The 15,484-nt window shown below is 43.4% G+C and overlaps 1 protein-coding gene across 1 annotated transcript in view; it reads right to left on the bottom strand.

Annotated features, from left to right (window-relative positions):
- Positions 1 to 15,484, bottom strand: part of Cc2d2a (coiled-coil and C2 domain containing 2A) — a 75,464-nt gene that overhangs the window by 35,699 nt on the left and 24,281 nt on the right. Inside the window, exons 10-14 of the mRNA XM_051164889.1 lie at positions 11,646 to 11,855; positions 11,065 to 11,171; positions 5,286 to 5,426; positions 1,627 to 1,783; positions 919 to 1,169 (exon numbers count right to left, since the gene is read on the bottom strand). Of these exons, the coding sequence (XP_051020846.1) occupies positions 919 to 1,169; positions 1,627 to 1,783; positions 5,286 to 5,426; positions 11,065 to 11,171; positions 11,646 to 11,855 (866 nt within the window). The remainder of the gene's footprint in view (positions 1 to 918; positions 1,170 to 1,626; positions 1,784 to 5,285; positions 5,427 to 11,064; positions 11,172 to 11,645; positions 11,856 to 15,484) is intronic.

Raw genomic sequence — 15,484 nt, 5'->3', positions numbered from 1 at the left:
CAGGATGTTTGAAAGCAGATCAGGCCCTTCACTAGGAGTGTCAAATTTCATTGTATATATTGCAGAGACACTACCAAAAATGCTAGTCACTAGTAATCGCAGCATATTGACAAAAGTAAGAAGTTAGGATAGTAAAATAAAAAAACAGATACAGGTATTGAGGATGCTAGTATCGCAACTAAATATTATTTGTTTAAATATGTAAAACATAATATTTATCATTTTAACTTTCTTTGGAGGCAGAGTTGATGTAGTTGGCCTTGAACCCCTGATCCATCTGTGTCTAATTCCCAAGTTCTAGGCTAGTAGGCATGAACCACCGTGCCCAACCATTTTAACTTTTTAAATCCACATTTTACCACCATTAAATATGCTCATATACAATAGTCACTGCTACATACCTACAGAGGGTTTCACTGTTCCTAAGAGAAATTCTTTTGTCATGATTAAATGGAATATCAGTTTTTAACATTTTTACATCCCCTCAATTTAGACATATCCAGACATGAGCAGGCTCTAAGCTGAAATCAAGAAGCAAAGAAACACCTCAGTGTTTGTGATAGCAGTAGGGGACACGGGTATAGGAAGCCACTATGGAGAGCAGGCCTTGACTTGCATTGGGGTTCTCCCACAGACAGCTCTTTGGAGAGGGCTTCTGGATGACAAATGGGGTGCAAAGATGAGGGAACCCTAGGAAATCTACAAAGTAAGCATACATGAGCAGTTTCACATGGTTCACTCTTATGCCTATATATGGGGGCATGATTTCTCTGTTCAGAACAGTGCGGTGTCGTCACATATACCTATACCTCCCTGTGTGCTCATGTGTGTGCAAAGATACCTGTGAGTATGCAAGAGTGTCAGAACATGTTTACCTTGTACATTCCAATCTCATGTGTGGCTAAAACTTGTGCTTACCTGGGACACTGGTCATTGGGGGTCACGTTCCCTGCCAGACTCAACTCTGGCACCAGTGTGGGCTCCCCTGGCCTCCTCCTGCTGTGGGCTACTCTGTCCCGCACCTGCTGCTCTATGACAGCTGGGTCAGGGGGCTCTGGGGGGGTGGGCTTCTTGATCTCTTCCTCAGGCAAGGGCTCCTCAGCCTCCTCCTCCTCCTCCTCCTCAGGGTGTTCCTCTGCTGTTTGCTTCTTTTTCTTCTTTTTGGCCTTCTGTTGGGGAAGAGGTAACCTAGCTTTGAAACAGGCTCCAGGACTGTCCTTCAGGAGCATGGTACTCAGAACAGAGAGACCTGGACACCCCCAATCCCACCCCATCTCCACCATCCCTGGACCTCAGTTCTCTCCCCAAGTGACGACAAGCACAAAGCCAACCCCTCACCCACCAGGGCTTCTAAAATGAGGCAACATCCTCAGAACATTCAGCAGGGTCATCAACACCTCCATTTAAAGTGGCCATGCATGGAAAATACACATTTGGCATGTACATTACTGATTATAAATAGAACTATCAGCATAGTGTCTGGGTGGCTTTTTGGATAAAGATATTAACCAGTCAATCCCATGTGACAGAAGAGCCAGCAGGAGACCGCCCCCCCCCCATGTGGCCTACAGGTCCAGTGGCCCTCCTGAGGTAGCCCTCCTCCTGGCTGAGTGATGTTTTACAAACCTGGGCTTTCCGCCAGGCCTTCCACTGCTGGTGAGATGCTCTGTACTCTTCCATCCTCTTTGTGTATTCTTCCATGTGCTCTTCCAGCAGTTCGTGGATCTCAGCTTGAATCTCTGCTTCGTATGCGTCCTCATCTACTTCCTGGTCGACTTTTTCCCTTTAAATGAATCTTGGTTATTTGTTGGAATGAAATAAAAGTGTAATTGTGCAGCAGCCGCAGTGCTGGCCTTTCCCTGGGCCAGGGTCTCTCTTCTAAAACTGCTGCTTGACTTAAGCTGGGAGCCCCATGCTATCCCCACCCCCAAGGAGACTTTAGCTCAGACAGTTAAGAAACTTGCCTGTGAGTACACAGGCGGAAGAGCTGTGGAGCACTCAGCAATAAGGTCACTCTGCTTAAACCACCCCAGGGTTGCCAAGACAGTGGAAGTTCTCACCCCATAGTGCCTGAGAATCCATTTTAAGAGTTTTACTATGTTTTACTATGTCCCCATGTTTACTATGTCTTTGTCACTGTGTCCCTTGAGCCACTTCCTGAACTTCGGTTGAGGGTTTCAGGTTGTCTTCTAGTGATTTTGTTGACAAGCCATCATCAGTTCATTCCAATCAAAAGACTGTATCCACAGTGTTTTTTATAAAAGTCTGTGGAACTGAGATGCACACCATCACAGTACTTGTGGTGGTTTAAATTGGAACAGCTGCCATAGATCGTGTGTTTGAATGCTTGGCCCATGGGAGTGGCACTACTAGGGGGGTGGCTTTAATGGACTAGGTGTGGCTTTATTGGAGGGAGTATGTCACTGGAGGTGGGTTTTGAGGTTTTCTGCATGTTCAAGCCATGGCCAGTGTCACATACAGTTTCCTTCTGCTGCCCATGGATCAAGATATAGAACTCTGAGCTCCTCCAGCACCATGTCTGCCTGCATGCCACCATGTTTTCTGTCACAATGATAATGGACTAAACCTCTGAAATTGTAAGTCAGCCCCAGTTAAATGTTTGCCTGACATCGTCCTCTCACAGAACTTGAAACTAGCCATTCTTTGCTAGGCTGTCAACCAAAGAGCCCTAGTTATATCCTAATCCTACTGTCCTACAGACACAGTGGCAATTCCCAGCTTTTAAAGGGGTGCTAGGGATCTAAATACAGGTCCCCATGTTTCCACGGCAAGTGTTGTTACCCTTTGAGCTGCCCCCAGCTCTTTATTTGAGTTTTAAGTAGGAATGTGATGGGCACTAGATCACAAAATTTCCTTTTATAGATAACAAAGATGAGATAGGATAGAGATTTAGGTTCAGAATTTTAGATGCACCAATATAGGAAAGATGTTTTCTTCAAGGTTGCCAAATACAAATAGCCAAAACACTATGAATGTAACATTTATATAATTCCTGATTGTTTTGTGGTTCTTTTAGCTGCATGTAGTTTATTGTATATATGTGTAATAATATAAATGTATATGTAAAGAAGAAAATTAATAAAAATAATAAAGAATATAGACTAGCACTGAGGGTTAAAAATGCTCAGGATTGTGCTGTAAATTGTGACAAGTAAATAATATGAGAATCTCAATCATTTGGGTGATAGCTGGGTTAAGAGAGAAACACAATTTTATAAAAATAAGTTTAATAACCTCCCCGACTAGGATGACTTGTCTGTACTCAGTGAGAGAGGATGTGTCTATTCCTGCAGTGAATTAATGTGCCAGGCACTGTTGCTACTCATGGGGCCATGTCCCTTACTCTGAGCAGAAGAAAACGGGAAAACAGGGGAAGAGGTGTGTGACAGGCTACTGGGAGGATAGTAGAGGGGCTGCAATCAGGATGTAAAGTGAATAAATAAATAAAATTTAAAAAAAAGTTGCTTTGGTTACAGTGTCTCTTCACAGCAACAAAAGTCTAACTAAGAGAGTACTGGATTAAATAGATGTGAAGGTTCCTGGGTTAACTACCTGGAGTCTTTTCCACATTCATGCCTCGGGAGACTCCTGAGTGAGACAGGCAAGCTGCAACTAAGTCAGCCTGCAGTGTTCCCAATGTAGCAAGGCTCAAAGAACAATCACACTTGTATTTGCTCTGAACAAGTTATGAATGGTTTAAGTTTGGGACACTTCCAGCTTTTCCATCAAAATTTATCATTATTTTTGTGTAAAATATATCTGTTGTTAAGAAAAGTATTAGATAATTACCAGAGTTTGTTATTTTTCTCACACATACATGGGTACACCATTTACCCCAAAGAAACACCAAGAGACCAGTACCAGCTGCAGAGATGTTCTTCGTGAAAATTGACAGCACAGTTATGAGGCAATAAATCACATTCATAATAATGTATGGACTTCTCATGAATCAGGAATCACACATGTCGCCAAAGCATCTCTTGCCTATGCTACAAACAAGGAACAACTTAAAACAAATTGAAGATGAGCTGGGAAACACAGAACTATAAAGATTATAGGAGAGGCAGAAATAGTTAACTGCATAAAACAGGGTATAGAGTACCAGACAATAAACATCAATTTACTCTACTGTTTTAAAATTGAAATGTTCTCTTTGGAGGGGAATGGGGAAGGGGAGGGTCAGGGAAGGATGGAGGGAAAAGGGTGGACAGGAAGAAAGGGTAACCACTCCAGAGCACAGAGAGGTCATCGATATCTGCAGCACATCTCATGAACAAGTTGAGGTCCCAGGTACCTTCCGAACTCGTGTGAATTACAAACAGGTAAAGGAGGCATCATAAGCCCACCGTTATGAGCAGCCAGGGAAATGGAAATTATGGCAGCAGATGTTTGACCCCAGCCAGGTGACAGGAACACTGGTGAAGGCACTAAGGGGCATCACCCTCGTGGGGCGTGTTCAGAGTCTGCATGTCAAGTGGGAGAAATGTGTCTTCTAGTACTCTTCAGCTGCACTTCCGGGACGTATCTGGAAAACCTGGGTGCACACTGAAGGCAAGTGTGAAACTGTGTAGTGAAGTGTATGTGGTGCGTGCACGCGTGTGTCTATGTGTGTGTGTATGCAAGGGTACACATGTCGAAGCCGGAGATAGGTGTTGAGTGCCTTCCACTACTGTTCTCAGCCTTATCTTTGAGACAGCCTCTCTTCTTGAATGTGGCTCATTAGTTAGCTAGACTGGCTGGCGAGGGACCTCTGGGATCCATCTATCCCCAACCCCAACTCCCCAGCACTAGCAAGCATGCCTGGCTGTTGTCGTGGGTGCTAGGGATCTGAGCTCAGGCCTTCATGCTTACATTGCAGGCATTCTTTCAACTGAGCATCTCCTCAGCTCCTGCAGTAGGATTCTGTAGAACAAACTATAGCTACACAGGGTCAGTCACTGTCCATCACTGCACATAGCACAGAGAAGTAACCATCTTTACACTTTGGTTCTGTAAAAGTGGGATACAAGCAGTATTAAGGAGTGTATTCTTAAGGGTTATACACAGATCCAGGAAAACGGTGATCAAAGAAGTCCAGACAGCTGTTACTGTGGCTGGAGAGAGGCTTGGGAGCTGCTAGGTGCCTGCAATGCTCTCTTTCTCAGCCTGGGAAGCAGCTACAAGGCTGCTGCTGTTTTCTGGTACTATGGAAACAGTATCTATGCACTATGCATCCTCCTTGATGCATGATACAGCCCAAGAAACCGACATTCGCGAAGTCTTACTTTCTCAAGACGAGCTTCAGGGGTGTGTTTGTAAACCTCTGGAACTCCCGTAATGACTTCATCTCTTTCCAAACCTTTATGATGGTCTTAAGCAGGGTTCGATCTTTCTCTTGTTCAGCATCACGCAGTTTTCGCGTTTGCCTGCGAGAAGTAGTAATAATTGATGCATTTGTATCAGGCATGTTAGCTTATAAAATGTTAATAATGGCTCGTTATTGCATGTTGATATAGACAGCTGCCAGATCCAACCCTCCCTTCCAGATTTGGCTGCAAAACTGCAGCCCAGTTTCCTGCTCAACGCTGCCTTTCTTCTTCCACAGCTCTGCCATGGATTCTAAGTAAATCTGGGATTCTTTGCTTCTATGATTCACTCATATGGCAATTTTTTTCTTTTTAAGAGTTTTCAGTACTTCTGAGAAACTGTTTTGTTAGGAGCTGTGAAAGAGTAGAAAAAAAGAGAAGGTAATGGGATGAGAAATGTGTTTTGGATGTTTTCTTTTAATGTATTCTCTTCAGCTGAATCTGAATTTGGTAAACTAAATTATCTTTTAAAATTCTTTTTTCAAGGGCTGGAGAGATGACTCAGAAGTTAAATGGTACTGACTGCTCCTCTAGAAGTCCTGAATTTAAACTGTGGCCCCTCCAAGCTGACAGCTGCCTTTGTAGTTTTGAAAGGAAGGGACTGGCAAGAGTAGTTGTCATGGATTCAGGATGCTGGTGTCCCGGTTCTCAGACAAAGACCGAGAGATCTCTGTGTTCATTAATCACAGGTTCTGCTCGGAGGTGATACAGTGCTGTTGCCTGCTTTGAAGAGTTTTCTTGCTAATGAGATGACAACTGGTTCTTCTTTCAGCTGAAGAGGTGGTTTTTGAAAGTGCTTTTTTTCTTTATTTCAGTTATTTAATCTGTTTTGGGATCATCCAATACATTTTTAAAGGTTTATTTATTTTTAGTCTATGTACATTAGCATTTTGACTGCATGTACATCTGTGGGAGGGTGTCAGATCCCCTGGAACAGGAGTTGCAGACAGTTGTGGGTTACCATGTGGGTGCTGGGTATTGAAATGGGGTCCTCTGGGAGAGTAGTCAGGGCTCTTAACCACTAAGCCATCTATCTCTCCAGCCCCTGATACATTTTAAAAGCCTTTTTCCACAAATGGTAGCCAGCCTCAGAGTTACTCTAACACACGATAAGTCAGCTGGTGGATCAGTTTTGAACAGGTGCCATGTGCCAGTCCAGGGTGAACAGACATGCCTGGGAAAGAGACAGTGCCTCTGTATTCAGGCAGTTCGTAGTTTAGCTCAGGAGATGTCGTCATGCATAAGTGATGACAGCATATCACCCGGGGTCTGCCTATGACAACATCCTGAGAAAGCAAAGGAGGCAGAGCCCTGCAGAAATTAGCACCTCCTACCTGGGAGACAGTCAGAGAATAGCAGGTCTACTTAAAATGACTTGGGCTGTCAGTACAGGGAAGTAAGGGGTCTGACTTCCTAGTGGGTCCACAAGTGGTGGTAGAGTAAGGGGGTGGCAAAGCATGATAGTTACTGTTGGGAAGTCTGGACTCAGGAAGCTCATGTCCGTGGGAAACAAGAGAGTGACAGCCTGGTGTGAATTCTGGCCTTGGAGAAGCTACATCACTTCTCCACCTGTGAAGGAGGCATGCCAACTGAAGTCACTTTGCATGCTTGCTGGGAGAGTAAGTTAACACAAATGGTGTGTATGGATCCTAGCTTGGCCACCGACCTACAAGGGTCACCTGCCATAGATGGTCTGACTTTCCTTTAGCCATTATCTGCTACTTTCCCTGCCTTATCCTTCTGTCTGTCTGTCTGTCTGTCTGTCTAGTTGAGAGAGTGTTTATCTGTGTAGCCCTGGTTGTCCTGGGTCTCTGTAGACCAGGCTGGCCTTGAGCTCAGAGATCCACTTGCCTCTGCCTCCCAAGTGTTGGGATTAAAGTTGTCCATCACCACTGCCCAGCCCCTGCCCCCCTTTTAATGACTTATTTATTTAATATTCTGCTTGCACGTGTGCCTGCATGCCAGAAGAGTGCACCAGATCTCATTATAGATGGTTGTGAGCCACCACGTGGTTGCTGAAAATTGAACTCAGGACTTTTGGAAAAGAGACAGTGCTATTTAACCTCTGAACCATCTCCAGTGCCCCCTCCTTACTTTTAAAAACTAAAATATCAGATTAGTTTACTGAGTTATGTAACACCTTCAGAACTTTTCTACTTCCTTTTGTAGTTTCCAACAAAACAATTTCTCAGAAATGCTGAAAACTTTTCTCAACAACAAAAATTATTGCCATATGAGTTTTTTTTGTGTTTTATTTTTGTTTTGTTGTTGTTGTTGCTTTGTTTTTGGTTTATCGAGACAGGGTTTCTATGAGTAGCCTTGGCTGTCCTGGACTCGCTTTGTAGACCAGGCTGGTCTCGAACTCACAGCCATCCACCTGCCTCTGCCTCCCGAATGCTGGGATTAAAAGCATGTGCCACCACTGCCCGGCTCCATATGAGTTAAATGAGCAAGGAATCCCAAAAGACTATTTAGTCAGAAGTGATGGCAGAGCTATGGAGGAAGAGAGCAGGGGGCTTTTGAGTAGGGCACTGGGTAGTACTTCTGCAGTCTTGCACATATGAGCGGGGTCTACAGTGTGGATGGGGTACCCAGGTCTGCGATAAAGCTTGTAGAGCCATTGACCTTTACGTGAACCCACAGGGGAGGGTGCCTTTTAAGAGAGAATACAGGTCTTAACAGGCTAAGACCAACACCTGGGACACAGGTACAGTTTTACTGGCTACGTGGAGGAGGTAGAATGGACTAAGGACAGTAAGGACAAGTGCATCACCAGAAAGAGCTCAATGTGGGCAGGGCTGAGCATCCATGTCCAGGAGCTGAGCCGGCTGCAGAGGTCTCAGGGGCTGCAGCAAGCCCTGCTTTAAAGGCAGGGCGAGCGAGTGAGAGCCAGGTAGAGATGGTAGAGGTGTGAGCACTTTACAGAAGTTTTTGCCATAGATGGAAATATGGTACAGAGGTACAGCTGGATGGCAGCTGAAGTCCTTGAGTTCTTATTTGCTTGAGAGGGAGCACAGCTAGTGTGAAGCCCCAGGAGAGAGTTCCTTATACACGCTGGCTCTCATTTGGGGATTAGCAACAGAGTCACGATGCTGCTTTAAAAAGTGGTGGGGTCTAGGCCAACTGTCCCAACTCAGGGCTCAGAGGATGTTGGGCTGGGGAAATCACAGAGAAGTTGGGGGGGTGATTGAGCTGATCTCAGTGGGTTAAGGAAAGGGCCCCCCAATGAGCCATCATAAAGTAGGCTATCTACCCACAGTTGGTTTCCTTTAGTGAAAACTCAGAGAGGGGATGAACCCTCTCTTTTACTGCATCATATATGCTAGTGCTCAGAAGTTTTCATCTCCAATGGCCAGGGAGTAACCGTAATGGCCAGTGGCTGTGAGTCTGCCTCACGTACAAATCAGCTGTTTCAACGTGATTCATCTGTGCAGTTCTAGGGGGGAAAAACCCACAATTGTTTTTAAGACATCTGTATTGTGTTTCTCTTCTCTGTCTCTCTCCTACCCTGTCCCTCCCCAACACTTCTTTCTGCATATCTGCCTCCTTCCCTCTCTTTCTTTCTCAGCCCCCTATTCCCTCTGTCTCTCTCAAGCCAATAACTGTTTCATGCTTACCTTATGCTAAAACTGAAAATTATCTGCACATAGAGGCTGTGATGTTTTAAATATAAGAAATAATTTTATAGGACCATATATACCTGTACCTCCAGAATTTGAGATGCTGAGGCAAGAGGCTGCCACAAATTTGAGGCTACGCTTGTCTACATAATGAATAAGGCCTTGTCAAACACCTTAGAAGACTATAATAATAATAATAATAATAATAAATAATAATAATAATAATAATAATAGTAGTAGTAGTAGTAGTAGTAGTAACAACAATACTTTTCATTTAAAGCATACTTTTCATTCTTTTCCAGTATACAAACTGCACTAATTCCCACTTTGCGAGAAGAATTTCCATTTCCTGCCTAGATTGGAGAAAGAAAAACATACATTGAAACTCCATGATTTATTATTTTCTGTCCTAAGAATTTGTTCTGTAAAAAAAAAAAACCCATCACTAACACACAGAGTTATGGATTATAATTATTACATAATTTAAAAATTATCTGAGTAATGACTGTCACTTGGGCACTTCACACACTATAGTAAATCTGTATAATAAATGGCAGCCTTTGAACAATACAGACTTAGATGTGCGGTGAGAGGAAAAGGCCTGAGATGCAGGGCACATAAAAAAGATGCAGCGCACATAAAAAAGCAGGTAGCAGAATGGACTACACAAGGATTCTTCAAAGCAATAAAAACATGTCACACAGACCCCCATGTGTAAATAGCTACAGTATGTAGACCCATAAAGACACTGCTCATGAGGCCTTTCCATGGGGGGGGGTTGTATTTCATATTCTATATTTCCTTATTTAGGAACATTGATCAGGGGTTTACATTTTGAATGTTAAAATTATGAATACAGAAAAGTACAGATACTGACAAGATCCTGACCACTGATATTTCCTCCCAGTTCCTCAGAATTTTTTCAATGATATGTAATAGAGACTTCCCTGCCCCACGCTAACCTTACACCTTTTCCCTCCCTCCCAGGACAAAGAATGGAGCATGTACCTTTTCTATCCATAGCACAGATGTGTTACCCATGACAAATGAGTTATGTTCATATGTTCCTTATTTGTTTTTGTTGGGTATTTTTTGTTTGTTTTGTTTTGATTTGGTTTGGTTTTGGTTTTTCAAGACAGGGTTTCTCTGTGTAGCCTTGACTATCCTGGACTCGCTTTGTAGACCAGGTTGGCCTCGAACTCACATCAAGCCGCCTGCCTCTGCCTCCCAAGTGCTGGGATTATGTTCGTGTGTTCTTACTGCCCCGTGGACCACACCACACAGCAAACAGGCTATGGCACATAGGCTTATCATTCAACGCTACTTGCCAGGTTCCTCCCCATGGGAGCATGTTCAGGCTCACCATCTTAAATGGTCGAACAGATGCCTGTGTCTACACAGATGTGACCCTGGTAGTGCTGGGTTCTTTCTAAACATCTCTTTTGTGAGTGATGCCACACACACCATGGCATTTGTTTCCCTGTGACACAGACGTGTGGTTCCTTATAGTACACACCCCTGAAACTCCGGGTTACCAATGGTGGGCACCTTTTTGTGCTAGACTAACTTTTAAAATTATGATTATTTTTTATAATTTCACGTATATGCACTATTTTGTCATTATTCCTTTTACCTCCCTACCAACCCTATGCATCCTTTATTCTCCACACAAATCATATTTGTGACCCTCCAAGATGAAGCAGGACCATCTGTGTGACTGTGGGATTGGAGCCATCTGTTGGAGCCCTGGTGGCCTCAGCTGTGGGTTCACCACCAAAGACAGTGATTCCTTCCTCTCCCAGAATCTACATATAGCCGACAGTTCAGAGGTAAAGGGTAGATCGGCCTGCGAGCCCCTCCCTCTTCCTTGACTCATTGCTAATCAGTCTGGTCTTTCCTCATATCTTCGCTCCTATTATTAGACTTTAAACTCTGCATTCATATGTTAGGTTATGTAGGTTATTAGTTTAATTTGGCAGAACTTCACATCAATTCAGGGCATTTACAAAAGTCTGTAAATAAGAACCATAATATGTGGGCTAAGAGAGACGAGGGGAGTCCTTGAAAACTTTACTCACCGGATTTCAGATTTATATTCATTGATGGTTTTTTGGGTTGCATCAAGAGATTGATGAGGTTTCTCTGGGTTAAGACCGGTCTGAACAGCTTTTCTTAGTGCTTGGAGCTTAACAAGACAGGAATAGAAGTTCTGTGTTAGAAACTCTATAATCCTGAGGGGATGGCGAGAGCACATCCATGGATGGCTCAAGGCTCTGGCCATCTCCAGATTTTCACTACAACTACTAAAAGCAACACTGGCAAAGAACTATTGATTCTGTCTTTATGAATCTGGAATTCATGAAACAGCGTTTATCTATCTTTGCTTTGGGGGCCACATAATCAGACTGCTCACTTGAAATAGAAATTGTACTAAGCATCTCAGAAAAAGATAACAGCGCTTTTTTCTGGGTTCTTAGCTCAAATAGTATTCTTTTGATATGAAGAAATGGCAAAGATGAAGGAGATGTTATAGGTAGGACAGTGTGTCAAACATCCTAGACAGAGAGAAATGTAAAATAGGGACAGAAACACTCCCTGTTAGAAGCTAGACCAACCAGAATAACTCGCCCAAAACAACAAGCAAGGAGAACACAAATACCTTATCTGTAAGAAATTTCGTCTTGTTTCTCTGCTGTCTTGCAAGGTACTGGTCGTACAGCTGGGCCAGCTTGGATGCCAAGACATGCTCTCGGCTAAAACAGGGATGATGAGTGAAGATTAACCCCGAGATATCAACATCCAGTTGGAAATTTCCTGGAGAGTCCGCAGCTCCGATTATAGGCTGTCTGCTGTGGGCATACTTCACCGCCTGCCCAAGAGAGCAGAATGTGAGTTCAAAGCACGTGTTGAACAGTGCAGTCTTGTCCTCAAAGGAAAGGCTGCCAAGGCAAACAAACTATCATGGACCCTTTTCCCATAGATGTCCTTGTTTCTTGAAGTCTTGGGTTTTGCAGCTGATGACCTAGAAAACCAATCGATATTTGGATCACAGATGCTCTGTGTCATAACTAAGAGTTTAAAAACTGTAGCATGCTAACAAAGCATGATGGCTCGGGGAAAGCTGTGTAGACAGCAGGAAGGGAATTCCTTGGTGTAGAGTGTATCAGATAAGACCGTTTTCCTTCTAGAACCTCTCCAATTTTCTACCAATAACCATTGTTTACTGAAGCTGAGGAGCATCCCTAGTCTTATGGGATGCTTTCCTGGCTAGAGACAGACTGCCACCAGGGTATATGCCGCTTCAAGACAGAATACCTACAGATAAGCTCTGTGATGTCATCATTGCTGTTGAATGAGTGAGACATACAAGGAATTTAGGAGCATGTCTTTTAAGCTACAAAATGCCGACTAAATCTCCCTCAGCTTCTTGTGTCTACAGGTGAAGCTGTGGGGTCTCAGAGACAGTGTGGCTTCCAGAAACTCTCAAAGCAAGTTCAGTGTTGTTAGTATCTCATCCTCAGCACACCAGCCCATTGTGGCGTGCAGTTTAAGTGCAAATCACAGCTCATATGCAAACCACAACAGAAAACAAAGGCAAAAGGCAAGGGACCAGAGTTTTCCTCTCTAGGAGGAAGCGAGAACGCATCGTAGAGACTCTGCTCTACCATGAAAACGAGAGACTTTTCATACTTGGTTGAGAAGAACCTGAACTTAAGGCAGAGACCATCAGCAGTTGCACAGGCTAATGTAGATTTGGGAAATAGATGGTATTTTGAAAGGTACCAAGGAATAGCTACTCTATTCCTATTCAAGATTCTATTTCGAGACACACAATCAGTTCATCAGTTCTATAAGAATGTTTTGGTTTTGGTTTTTTTTTCTTTTTCAAGACAGTGTTTCTGTGTAGCCTTGGTCGTCCTGGACTCGCTTTGTAGACCAGGCTGGACTCGAACTCACAGGGATCCATCTGCCTCTGCCTCCCGAGTGCTGGGATTAAAGGCATGTGTCACCACCGCCTGGCTATAAGGATGTTTAAAAATAAAAAGCCTTATAGGAGAAGGAGGGAAACTGGGTGGGAAAAAGAAGGGGCCTTCAGAAGTGGGACAGGACAGAGTAATAGGGATAAATATGAACACAGGACATTGCATGCATGTTTGAAATTGTCAAAATAAATAAAGTTTGTAGTGCTTCTCATTAAAGATAAACTAAATGTCATTTTAAATGAGAACTTCGATGTTTTAGTGATTAAATATAGAACACACTACATTAATTCTCATAAGAAACCATAAACTTTAAATATACACTAACATCTCCTCATCTAAGAGAGAAGTATAGAACTGACTGGGTAAAATGTAATAAACTTATATATTCTTTCTTTGAATTCCAGTACAAAGAAGCAAGAACACAATGATTTTTTACCAGTGAATGAAGGCTCCTATGAGCACGATACAGGAAACTGTGTTGACATAATAACTGCAAGGCCAGACATTCTACTAAACAAATGAGACATGTTTCAATGCACACTATACGCACACACACACAGACACTAGACACACATACAAACATGTACACACACACAGACACATACACACAGAGACACACAGACACACACACAGACACAGACACACATACAAACACAGACACAGACACACATACAAACACATACACACACACAGACACATACACACAGAGACCCACAGACACACACAAAGACACATACACACACACAGACAGACACACAAACACAGACAGACACACACACACACACAAGACACACACACACACACACAAGACACACACACACAAGCACAGACACACACAAACACACACACACACAAGACACACACACACACACAAGACACACAACACAAGCACAGACACACACACACACACACAGGCACACAGACACACACACACACACACACACGGATGCAGCACACACAGAGCTGTGGAATAACATTATAACCATGGATCTCTAATGCCAAAATCCTTTCTTCCTTGTGTTTCAAGCATCATCTTATAAGGTAATGGATTTTTGCTCTCTAAAGGGGCTGCTTCTTGATCGTAGACCTCACTGTATTGCAGACACACATCAGCCATTGTTGAATAAAGAAGACGATGCATACAAAATGCTACAAGGCTCTACATGGTTGACAAATGCCAAATAAACATTTCTCCTCAGCCTACTGTTTCTACAGATGCAGAGGCCCACAGACACACAGTGATTTGCCCAAGGCCCCAAAGCAAGTCTAGGGTAGAGCCAGGGTTGGATTCCAATGCTTCTGGCCCCAATCCAGCATCCCTACCTGGACATGCAAATGAATTAAACAGAGTACTGATCATGTTCCCCAGAGGTGATAAGGATGAGCATCACTTCTGCCCTGAGGTTTTACAATATTCACTTATCCTCACAGTTTGCAAATAAAACATTTGTGCCACACAGTCTTGTAATTTTCTGTTTAACATAAATAGCTTTCAAAGCTCCATCCAGGGGGCAAAAAGGGTGACTAGTCTTAAAGCACTAACAGTCTACTGCTTGCTAATCTGGAAAAAAAAACATACATAACTGAGACATGGCAATTATATTCACATATTCTTATGACCACTGAGATAATCTGCATTAATTAAAATAACTTCAGTGTAGCAAGAGATGTATAAGTGTCAATCACAGATGTGATGGACGTTTTCTCTCTGGCTGCTAGTTCTGTCTTACTTGCACCCCGCCCCCTAGGGGAGTTTCTAGACGTACAGTCCAGTCACTCAGGGTGTGGTTCTCAGGTTCCAGCCAGTATTCCCGGGATGAGTAAGAGCTTGTGGTAGAGTGTTGCTACGCACTTGCAAAATTGCCCGGGCACTTTTAGCAAGCATTCCTTTCCCAACTTGGCATGAGCTCATCTTCCAGTAACTGCTGCTGGTCTCTCTCCCTAAAGGACTAAGCTCAGCCTTTCAGAATGCCCAACCCTCACTGTCTTAGGGAGAAAGAACCCTGCATCTTGTCTTCTTTCATCTGCTTATATTTCTTATAGACTTAGAAGTGTCATGGAAGAAATAGCAACAATTTCTCCCAAGGAAAGAGTATTTTCAGAGCATATTTCAAGTTGTGAAGTTGATGGGATCCTTCATTCTTCATTGAAAAACTAAAAAGCAAGGCTGTAAGTGTAAGCAAGGAGGAAGTGTTGATGGCTGATCTGCTGGCATCCTTAGCAGATGCTATCTATCTATCTATCTATCTATCTATCTATCTATCTATCTATCCATCCATCCATCCATGCACTGACAGGATGGTTTCTACATGGTTCTGAGGAAGTAGTAACCAAGCTCGAGTGCAGCACCTCAGGCAGATCCCACATCTTTTCTTCAAGGTCTTCCTGGACTCCATTCTCAGCTTTTCTTTCCTAGGACCAGGCCACATTGCCTGGACTATGACCTGAGTGGGCGTGTGGTTCCTTGGCAACTGACTAGCATTTGTCCTTAGTACTGACAGAGTGAGATGTGGGG

Source organism: Acomys russatus, chromosome 22, assembly GCF_903995435.1.
Source record: "Acomys russatus chromosome 22, mAcoRus1.1, whole genome shotgun sequence".
NCBI classification, from domain to species: domain Eukaryota; kingdom Metazoa; phylum Chordata; class Mammalia; order Rodentia; family Muridae; genus Acomys; species Acomys russatus.
Note: the sequence above shows the minus strand (reverse complement) of the source record. Positions and strands in the feature narration are given on the sequence as shown.